The sequence below is a fragment of the Lepisosteus platostomus genome, chromosome 7 (assembly GCF_059453375.1).
Source record: "Lepisosteus platostomus isolate fLepPlt1 chromosome 7, fLepPlt1.hap1, whole genome shotgun sequence".
NCBI lineage: Eukaryota > Metazoa > Chordata > Actinopteri > Semionotiformes > Lepisosteidae > Lepisosteus > Lepisosteus platostomus.
In genome coordinates this window covers 19,426,761-19,438,808 of record NC_142617.1, presented here as the reverse complement: position 1 = coordinate 19,438,808, position 12,048 = coordinate 19,426,761, and the positions used below count along the sequence as shown (strand labels likewise).

Genomic DNA, 12,048 nt, shown 5'->3' with positions numbered 1-12,048 from the left:
GGACACCCTCCGACTGGATGAGCAAGGGGACAGCAGGAAGGGGGGGAGTTTTTTCCGACAGCCCCCGGGGGATTGCAACCGATTTAAGGTTTTCTTTTTCTTTTTGCCTGTTTCATCACGCACTTACACTGGGGCAGGCATACACATGCATTTTTGTTACGCACTCAGTTCTTGTTTTGTTTTTACCTTACGCGCCTTCTCACCAGACTGGACCCCGTCTAGCGGCTCTTTTTTTCCCAGGCTGAACCCCATTAAATAGGGTAAACCCACCCTGGGGGTAATGCAGCACTTTTTCTTTTTGCCTTTTTGTTGCCTTTTTGCCACTCTTTTTGTATTGTTTTTGATCCCTGATAACCTCACACTGGCGCCTCCGTCCCCTCACGCGGGGTGTTGAGTTTTTACTGGTGCCCACTACACACTGTCACACATTTGATGTTTGTGTATTGTTATATACATATAGACACTGCAGTTTGTCCTTGTCATATTTTCTTCTTAGTATAGTGAAAACATCTAAAGTACTGTTAACTGTTCTGATTTTTTCTGTGAACGCTAATGAGAGTAATCATGCTTTTTCCACTGCTTGAACAAAGAGCATTGGTTAATATATCCTAAATCAAGAAAATTAATATGTAGATTTAGAAAAATTAAAATTAAACCCACTTCTCTGCTGTTAATTGTTTTCACCTTTATAGATCCTGTATTGTGGGATGTATGTCATTTTTTTATATTTTTTGTATGAGTTATCTATTTAATACTGTGTTGTTTCACTTTATGGAGGCAAATATTCATTGGTTATAGGTCTGGGGTAATAGGTTGATAAGTAGACAAGACCTTCTGTGTTTCAACTTTTGTGTTGAAAGGAGTTGAAATATATTTTGAACACCCCAGGGGAATAAATATTATCAAATTTCCCCCAGTATATCATTACTGTACAGCATAATTTTTCAATAAGTCTGAATGGTTCCTAGCAGTCGCTGTTGTAGAAATAAGATAAGACAGAAATGCTCATTTAATTAAGTTGTGTTGATGGCAGTTACATATGTGTCATGAATCAGCACAGAACCTAATGAAGTTTTGAACTGCATTTAATGGCTGGAATGATTTGGTCAATACACAGACTTAAAAGAGGAAATTAGACACCAGCGGTTCAATTTTCAGTTCATATCAATTTCTTAGACCTTCCCGTCTCCCCATTTTACTTCCAAGTCAAAGAACATCCTTCAGCTGGGGATGTTGTCTGAACTGAAAGACAAAGTGTATTCTCAATGCCTATTTTACACCAAGAAAGAAAAAAAATGAACCCCCCTCCCTCTGCATATTGTTGGCTATGCAGGCTGTTTTTTTTCATTTTTTCAAAAACATAGCCTTGTGTAACCTGATTTATTTCATTTACATGTGGATTCTGTGTATTTCTCATAGAGCTCCATTCTTTGTACTGAGAATTTGTTTGAGGACCTGATTATTTTTTGCCACGGTAATTATATTTTGTCTTCATCTGCACAGCCCTTTTGTTCTTAGCTATTCACTCCTCTGCAGTCCAAATACAAAGAGGAACTGATGACATCACAGCAAGTGGGCCTTAAGCCTTTGAGAAAAATGAATTAGCATTTATTTTGATTACTGTTTCTACGTGCTCTACATTCACTGGATGTGCTGTGAAAGAAATTAAATTTGTCCTTGTGAATCTGAAAACTAATAACTGGAGTTCTTATAAAAAACAACTTTTTTTTTTCATTTTACATTTGAAATGATCAGTGGGTTAGGAGCTTCCACTGTCATACTTAGCAACAGAAGTTTCTTAAACACAAATTCATATTCATTGATGTGGGATAACTATGATGAAAAATGATTCAGTGACTCATGGTGAAATAAGCAATAAAGTCAAAATAAGACACAATAAAGTAATCCTTCAAATTGATCTATATGTATTGACTTTCAGGATGTCTGTGACCTGCTGAATAACAGGTGAAAATCAATAAGATACAAAGCACCTTTTCCTGTGATTGAAATAAACTTTGAAGAGGAAAAAATAGAGGATGAAATGCTTTAGTGTCAGACTACTGCACGTGTGGCAAAGGTGGATTTATTGAAATAATCTATTGCTGCTTAAGTACAAGATCTGGGGAACCTAGGATGCAGTACTGTATGTGTGAAACTGACAATGGAGGTGGACGTGATGTTCACTGCAGGGGATGCACACAGACAGCAGTGATTCAATGTTTGACAATTAACTGACACCTTAACTAACACCTTCAACTGTGACGTTATAATCAAACTCCAGTAACTACCATCCGTACTTAGTTTACTAGTTTTTCTTTTAATGCATGAATCTGAAGGTTTTAAAAAGCAACACTGGTATTTCTTTCATATTGGCATGACAATGGCTTAAGTAAACAGAGAAAAGAAGAGAATCAAACAGCTTAACAGGCAGCTGGCAGCAAGCACCAGCTGCTCTTGGCACTAAACATCTCACCTCCCTGAACTTGTGCAGAGGAACCCATGTTTATAGGCTTTTGGGGTTGGTGGTGAAACAGTGCTGTTCAGGTTGAAGTCAGTAGGCCAGCTCATGCCAAACAGGGTCTAGAAGCCTTTATTTTCTGCAATACAGTCCCTCAGGCCCTTTGTGTTACCAGTTCCCATCATCAAAAATTAACCATTTGCATAGTGTCTGTCTCCCCAAGAATATACTATACCCATGACAAGTCATTAAAATACTGTATTCCAAACTGCACTGCAGGGGAAATAGATACTCAGTGTTTCATTGATTTTAAAACTTCACATTTAATCGCTGTAAAGCTGAGTGGTAGTGATTGGGTGACACAAGAGGGCTGCTTTATGTCTTTTAAAGACACACTGCGGTTAGTGTAATCAATACACATAGAATCTCCATTGCTTACATCTACATTGTGCGAAAGGGTTTTCTGACAGATATGATGTTTAAATTGATATACAGTGTGTAACAATTTGGTTTGCACAAAATAATTATAAAATTAAATTATATTTATGTTGGCTTACTAACCAAGACAGTGGCTAGCATAGCTGCCTTTCAGTGTAGGTGTCCTGGGTTTAATTCCTGGTGTTCTATCTGCATGGAGTTGGCATGTTCTTCCCATGTCTGTATGGGTTTCCTCTGGGTGCTCCAGTTTCCTCCCACAGTCTCAAGTCATGCTGGTAGGTTAACTGGCTTCTGTAAAAATTGGCTCTGGTGTGAGGGTATACATGTCTGTGTGTGCACTGTGATAGACTGGCATCCTGTCCAGGCTGTATCCTGCCTTGCATCAAACGCTTCTCAGCCTAGGCTCCAGGCTGACATGACCCTGAATTAGATAAGAGTTTATTGAAAGTGATGTGATGTAATATCTATGTTTTTTTCCTTTGAGATTTGTGTTGCAATGGAGCAGACAGAAGCAATCACAAACCACCAGTCTCAAAGTTAAGAAACGTTACTATTTCTCATCCTGTTAATGCAACCACAGTGTTTTCTTTTAATGAGCAGAGAAGGAGGGCATTGCTAAGCCTGTAGCACTTCCAAAAAGCTGAGTTTTGTTGATTGCTGTTGGCAGTGCACTTAAGGCAAACAAAAATCTAATTTAGAGATAAGTCCATAATGAAGGCAAAAGCATCAGAGAAAAGGCAATTAATGTATCGACTGATGTAAATAACACCACCTTTCTGAGCATGGCAAAGCAGTACTAAGACATCATACTTGAGTGTAATTGCTTGTAATTAACTTAAGCCTATTTGAAAAATTAATAACAAACAGTGATCACCAGGGACCTTTGTTTTACTGAGAAGTGGTTAGCCGAAATCACTACTCTGTGTGATGCAATGTAGGAAATGTTTGTTGATGCACAAAAGGGTGAGGTGACAAATGGCAGTGCAGTCAATATCTATCTTGACACCACAGGTTCAAAGGTTTGCTACTTTCCTTTACTAGGATACGCAGTAGCTTGTGGTCAGCTTCATATAGCCACATCTGAATATGTCTTAATACAAGCAATTGACTGGTAGAAACTGCTTCATTTTACAGATTAATTGGAAAACAATCCTCAGGCCCAGCTGCTTTATTGGAATGAAGTACTCTTAACCATTTATTTAACCGTATTTCCACGTAATGTTCACTTGTGATGGCGCAACATGTTTCTGTCACCTTCTGCATAAGATCTGTGTCTCTCACTTTTATTTATTATTTATTATGTATCTGCTAGTTTTCATCCCATCTGGGCTCTAAATTGCTTGATTGAACTAATAATGTCATTGGTATGTAATTGCATTTTTTCCTTAACAGAATTTGCAATTCTGAAGTTACAAATATTTATACTGTAGAAAAGTTGAAAATCCGGAATCTGAGATCTGGCGGATCTGAAAATCTATGGGTCAATTAAATAGTCAAAATTTCAACTTGGGTTAAATCCAGCATATACTGGAGAAATGAAGATTTGGATTGGGAAACTCTAATCCTATATTAAGAACATTTACTATTTCATTCACCTCTTACCCTCTTTGCCTTCCCCTTTAGTGCTCTCTTATGATTGTGATATTGGAAAAAAGTTGGATTAATCTGGACACGATAGCAATTTTCTTCTCCATTTATCTTTCAATAATCTCATTTCACCAAATTCTATAATCTCATTTCATCAATCCCTTTCCCTTGACTCAGTCACTGTTGAGGTGTGTTATATTATTTGATAAAGTGACCTTTTCTTGTCAGATTGTTTTCTGTGTTGATCTCCAAAGGCATATTATTATATTACTGTCTAGAATGCTTAACCTTTAAATTGCTAAAATTGTTATTGAACTTTACCTACCTAGTGTCCGCTGATTCTCTCATTGTCTAAACTGTTTATATTTTTCCTTCTGAAAGCTTACAGTAATAAATATGCAATTTTTTCTTTTAGTGTGGCTTTCACCTTACATTGAGCCATTTGATTTAATTGTACTTCTTTATGGTTATGCAAGGACTTTCATTGGTCTTTACTACTATAATCTAAGAACCACGGCTTGTTTGGAAAAAATAATTTTAACATTCATGTTCTTTGATTCCACCAGTTCATCATTGGACCAAAAACAGGACTAAATCACTGCACTCTTTAAGAATATTGGATGTGCTCCTATAATAATAAAGTAGAAAAAAGTATCAGACCAGGACACTATTATTTGCACTCAAAGTAATTGCCATTCACCTCTGGAACCACATGGAAACCTCTTTGTGACTTTTGATTACACACAACATTGTTCAGTTCAGCAAAAGACCAAAAACAAAGAACAGGTTGCTCATTGTTGACTTAAGGAAAACAAAATTTAGATGGAACCTGGGCTGATGTATAGGAGGGATGGCCATTCACTTTATGGGTCGCACTGAGCAATTGTGAATGTCAAGACACTATTGTCATATACAGTACCGTATATGTGTAAACATGTATTCTCATCATGCAGTCCCACATTGCTCCACTTAGCATTCACTATGGCAAATCATGGTATTAACATAATTGAGCATTACCATAGGAATGTGAGACAACTGCACATTTAGTGGGGAAAGCGGAGGTAGTCGGCTTTCCTGCACTTTCAGAAGCCATGTTTTGCAATTGAAATTACATTCAGATAATAATTGTCATGATCATTTGTCCCCAAAGGCTGTCTAATATCTATTGATTTAAATCTGTCTTGGCTGGTGGAAAAATCTAGGTCAATCCATAATTACCTTGTGTAGGGGCATTTGAAAATTGAGTTCGAAAGACGTCATTTACAAGTTCAACCATTTCAATTGCAAAACTCCCAGCTGAGCTTTCCCAATCAATGCACGGTTTCTTCATTATTGTAGTGTTCCCCATCATGGGCACACTTTCAATTTTGTCTGGATTTTTCATTACTTGGAGATCTGTAACCTACCACTGTTACTATTTTTTAATTATCCTCTTTTTATAGCATTCATGGATTCTGAGCAGTCTGTCTCTTCTAAGCCATTGATTTTATTTTAGTGAGTGAAGAGTTACAAAGAAATACATAATGTAGAAGCTCAAATAATTTCTGTGTGCTCTGTTGTGTGCTCTGGAACACTTAAAATGCATTCAAGGCAATACTTTTCAAGCCTTAACACGTTTCATTTTCAATTTAAACAACACTTCCTTTATATTCTGTGAGTTTTGTGTCTTTATGTGTCTGTGAGTCATTGCTTTTGCTGTGGCTGAAGAGGTTTCATTTCTATTGTGTGTAATACACACTCACATGCTAAATGATATTCAAATTGGACGGGGATACAGTCCATCACCATACTGTGCATGCTTGTTTTGTACTTCTGAAATCCATGCTATCGAAGTTCTGCGAATGTAATCCAAAATGTAGATGGGCAGTATAAGAATTTCTAAAATGTGACTGAATGTTTGGAATTTGCAGTTTTATGACAAGGTCCAAGGGAAATTCACTTTCACCTTGTCAGTGACTATCACATTATACCAATAGGTGCAGATTTATCAGTGGTCCTGGCAAACCCAGCTCAGTTTGTCTTGTCCAAAGGGAGAACTCACACCTCGTCCTTGACAGCCTTTCCTATGTGTTCTCTTTCTAACGGGTGTCTCAGCTGAGTCTCCTGGCTGCATTTGTCTGTTACACACTTGGCATCCTTCATACCCTTTGCTAAACATATTCATCTGTCTCATGATGTTTGCCAGTTAACTCTTTATAAACTGTGATCTAGTCTAGTCTGAAACATCTTTACACGGTACTGCATAGGGAATCTTTCAAGGGGATACAGGGATTGTTTCATACTAAAAATTGACTGTTTTCTTTTTGAAAAAGCAAAGGTTAACAGTTTTGATTATTTGTGCAGTTGATGGATAAACATTTCACATGGTGTCTTCTACAGACATTACATCATTTTTTTAATAAATATTTTGCTTCATGTTTACATATGCCTCTAGTGGACATGTCCTGTATACATTTGAGATCCCACTTAGGTTTTCATAATTTTCTGTCATAACCGATTAATATTTACTGTCACATTAGGCTTTGCATTTCTAAAATGTGCTGCTGAATAATTTCTGGGCTATTAAACTATCCCATGGCAGTTTAAGCTTAAATAATTAACTAGATGTACATCTGCACGTCCCTTTATTCATACATTTTGAATCATGAATGGAGTACAGGAAAACAGAAGTCTACATAAAAATTAATAAAAGAGTAGCAACAAGAAAGATTCTGAGGTTAATTCTGAAGACCTAATGTTGTTTTTGCTTAAAGTAAAGCATATTTTAGAAAACAATCTAGCCATTTGCTCATTGTCCAAAAAACTAGATTAACATAAATAAATAAAGAATACAAACATAATGACCTGTCTCTCTTCTTCACCAGCTATAAATTCAAAATCAGTCAATAAAGCTGTTTTAACAAGCGACTTTCATGGACAGAATTATTTGCAAAGTGCTGTAGACAGAAATGGAATACCATAGAAATGTATACAGTATATTAATATCAGAAGACAGCTAATAACTGTTTATGCCTTTAAGCAATTCTGATTGTAATAACTGTATACTGCAATTTTGTTCAAAAATAAGAACTGCACAGTACTGCAAAATATAGTTTCAATTATTGTTCGAAAATATTTTTTTCGCCAACTGTTTTCGCTTTTCTTTGGGCCAAAATCTAACTGAACTTCTATAAATGATCTATTTTATGTTACTGTTAAGTGTTTGCCCCGTGGTCTTTCAAACTCTCTTGTCAGCAAGTACTGTATGGTTAGCCAGCTAATAGAGCTTTTACATTTCTTTGATGTTGTGTTAATTCTCCAGCTGTTTATTTGAAGTGACATGGCTGCATAGCAAAGATACTTCTTTAACCTGTATTTCAGACAAGCCACGTATTAGTAAATGTCTTTGGCTTTAACATGCTTGGTCACCTTGGTCATGCTAGGTGCCCATCCCTCCCAAATAAGAAAGTGATACTGGTTGTGGAATGGGGATGACAGAGTTGCTGAGCAAAGATTGCAGGGGTGGAAACACTGAATCATATTTTTAGTGATGTGCTACCAGTTGATAGCACAACAATTAAGTTGACTTAAAAAGATGCTCATCTTCCTCCTCAGACTTTCATTATTAACTTGTGATATGATAGTTTGTCCTTTTTTAAAATTCAGAACTATTCGGACATGAATTGCTATCTTTTCCCTACCTTTTTCCTTAAGATTAAGGCAAAGGGATTCCTAGTATGCATGAGAGATTAAGTCTCTCCAAATTTAATTTTGTTGAATTGCGATAAAATGGTAAAATGAACGCCTGTTTTTTATCAGCCCAATATCTTGGTGATTTTACCTGGCCAACTATGTATTGTAATTTTCTATTACTCAGTGTGAGGGTTTTTAATTTTACAATTTTTCTTTACAGTATATCTTAGGTTAGTTTCAAAGGCCCTAAATAGCTCTAATGCTTGTTGACTCTTAAGGTTTGTGAACCCACTGGTTAGAGTTTAATAAATTTACATCTCAGTTTTCTATTTTCAGAAGCAGAACTTTCAAGGCTTCTATATTGATTATACAGTACTATGACATTTCGGAGTTATTCATGGCAGCATGGGTGTGATCAGTTATCAATGCCCGCTTTCTTTTAAAAGTGCAGTTTTTACTCTAATTCATGACTTTTCTCCAGGATCTTTTCTTAGAATAGTAGATGGGGAAGATCTTTAGTAGAGAAGTATGGTTTCTTTTGTCTTTCTCTTATATTATTTTGAATTCCATAAGCCATTATCACTGCACAGCTTTTAATATCAGCTACATTATCAGACCTGGACAATTTCATTTGCATATTGACTTTTATTGGCTTTGGAAAACAAAAGTAATATGTGACAGCACAATATTATCCTGACGGTGTGTTTAATGAATGAGGAAAATGCACTACTTTTAAGAGGAAGATGTAAATATCCTTTATTTTTAACATCTCTGTTTGGTGTCTTATTTCTGTTTTGCCAGAAAGCCTTGAGGGTTGACCACGCAGATGTGTCTTTCTTATTTCCGAACAATTACCTTTGAGTTTAAGATATTTCTGCATAGTTGCCCTTTGTGGTGATTTTAAATGAGATGCATAGCTATTCATAGACAAGTGTTTATAGCTGCAGGAGGCTGGCAAATTACAGTAGGAATGATAAGAGTCTGAGAGTTCTGATAGCCTGCCAATCACTTTCACAGTGCAGAAGAATGCAGAAGTTGCCTTCAGATGTATAGATTAGAGCCTAATAACTACCAACACATGACAAGCTGTATTTCCACAAAGTATACTGCAAGCTTAACGCAAAGCTGCATTAGGAATAGTTTTGTAGTGCTCAGTCCAGACTAATTCAAGTCATTTTTGTATAAGAGCAGATGATTTTGGTGATTTAGAAAAGAAAAGGGTTATGCTGTTATAGTGTTCGTCAAAATAATTAATTGGTACTTTGCATTTAAGCAGAGCAGAGATTAATTCATCAATAGAGAATATATTCCCATTGTAGTCCCTTAAATGAGGTATACCGTAAATGGCATTCAGCAGGATTTTGTTTGTGCCAAGGGATGCTGACTTTTATACAGATCAAATCAGTACATTGAAAGAATTGAAAAACTGGGGTTATATAATGTATGCAAAACATGAGAGGAGTGACTGTACATTGTGTACTGTTGTTAAAACAATCTTCACGATCATGGTAACAAACCACTGTTTTTCTTGAATTTGTCATTTGTTATTTTTATTCTTCTTTTATTTTATTTAACCTTTTATTTCTTATTTAACTTAAGCATTCAATTTGTTTTTGATCATCTGAATTTTATATTTTCTTTCTGTGTTGTTTATTTTTTTCTAGAAAAAGTGTGTCAGCTTTTCTCTCAATATCCTACTCTTTCTGGTATTAAAATTGCTATCTGTTTTAACAACTAGTTCCTGGGTTCAGTTTGAGGCTCCTACAGAACATTTTGTTCTGTGGCTCCACAGAACTCTACAGACTCACTTTCAGAGTGAACAATGAGAAAATAGGAAACAGGATAAATTACAGCAGCTAATACATGGTTAATATTGCACAGTTTAAGATTTGAAACTAAAATAATATATGTACAGTATACACATTAAATATTTTTTTTATTAATCTTAAATACAGATACACATACTTCTGTTTCTACTTTAAATTTCACTTCGTCCGGCAGGGTTTTGACTTCCAGGTTTAAAACTCCACAGAAGTTAGACCTTGACTTCATCAGCACCAATGAAATTTCATTTCTCTCAAAACTGAGAACATCTGTCTTTCTCAAAGGTTTGTGAGGAAAAGATGAAGGCCTGATAATCCCATTTTCTTTTGAGAAGGCTAGAGAGCCGAGAATGTAGTTTATTTTCCGATATTACATGGTATTTGCAATTTAGTGAATGGAGCATACCATTTTAAATGTGGAAGACAATGACGTGGATGTATCCTTATTTAATGCTTTAAATTAATTTGAAAAATGATGTAAGAAAGGGTGCTTGACAAGAATAATTAAATATATTGAAGCTGTATTTTTTTCTCTTTTAAAAGTTAATTAATTCTCACATACCTTAGACCTTATAATTATATATTTACGGGGGTTGTCCTGCTACCCAGAAACAGAAGTCAGGTCTCGAAGTGTCAAATCTTGACTGAAGGCAGGTGAGGTGCTGCTGTTGCTCAACTCGGCATAAAATAAGAATTTAAACCCTTTCTGTCAGTCACTCCATGTTCCCTCTTGCAACTTCTTATATTTTTAGCTTTTTAGATTTTGGTGATAATTTAAAATAATAATGATTAAGGATGGTATGGTGGCACAATGGTTAGTTAATTGGCTTCTGGGAAGATTGGCTCTAGGTATGTGTTTCTGTGTGTAAGCACTGCAATGGACTTGTGTCTTGTCCGAGGTGTATACTGTCTTGACCTGTTGCTTGCTGGGATATGCTCTGGCTCCCCCGTGACCGTAAATTTGGATGAAGTGGTTAGAAAATGGATGGATTCATTATTTAATATTGACAATCCATATTATCCAATAATGGATTGTTCCAAAGATTTCTACTGTCCTTGGTCATTTTTGCTCATCTCCTTAGTAGCAGTCAATGGCTGGAAGGAGTTAAGGCTGAGCTAGAATGGTTTTAGTCATAGGGTTGACTCGGTGAGCTGATTGACTTCTGTAGCTGATTGACATTGAGAAACAGTGAAATAACATTAGAAAAACAAGGGCAAAAACAACAACCATATTGATTTGACAAAAACATTTAAACCAGCTTAAATTGAAGTTGACTTAACATTTATCATGCTTTCAGGTGAAGGATACGACATTTGTATCCAAGGTCACAACTCTTGAATACAATTCTTGTACTAAAGGCATAAATATAATAATGTTTATGTCTCAAGCCAGTCAGTGGTGAAGTCGTAGTATTCATTGCTGGCAGGTTGTGGTCTTTAAGTCTACCCAGCTGTATACTGTATGTTGGGACAGCAGTGCTGGGGGGGTAATCCCTGTGATTAACCAGTTTCCCATCCATGGCTGGAGGAAGGTGCTCTCTCTAGTCTGCTTAACACTATAGAAACTAGAATGTGTTCTAGTCCAAAGAGATGTTCTGGTATAAGAACAAAAGAATAAGAATAACAGGCATCTGGCCTGTTTGGTAGTTAGTAGCTTATTGATCTCATGATCTCATCCAGCTTTTTCTTGAAGGAAGCCAATATATTGCTTCAATTACATGGATGGGAGAGCTCCATACTTTGAGTACAGAAGTGCCATTTATTATCAGTTTTAAATGCACTTTCATGTTCTTTCCACTTCATTTCATTGCTTATTTTTATTTTCTTTTAGGTTTGATACGCCTGCAGGAGCTGATCAAAGCACCGTCCAGGTACAACATAAAAATTAAAATCCGGCAGCTTCCCACAGGAAATAAGGATGCCAGGCCATTGCTGAAAGAAATGAAAAAAGGAAAAGAGTTCTATGTGATATTTGACTGCTCCTATGAAACAGCAGCAGACATTCTTAAACAGGTGAGCTTAAAGTACCATAATGTTAAGGCTGATATCTTTGCAACATTTTTTAATGCT

The 12,048-nt window shown here is 36.1% G+C and overlaps 1 protein-coding gene across 4 annotated transcripts in view; it reads left to right on the top strand.

Moving 5' to 3' along the window:
* The window catches only part of grik1a (glutamate receptor, ionotropic, kainate 1a), a 91,841-nt gene that overhangs the window by 38,818 nt on the left and 40,975 nt on the right, over positions 1–12,048 (top strand). For all 4 annotated transcript variants that reach the window (XM_088639591.1, XM_088639595.1, XM_088639594.1 and 1 more), the window contains exon 4: positions 11,810–11,991. In XM_088639591.1, coding sequence (XP_088495717.1) covers positions 11,810–11,991 — 182 coding nt within the window. The remainder of the gene's footprint in view (positions 1–11,809; positions 11,992–12,048) is intronic.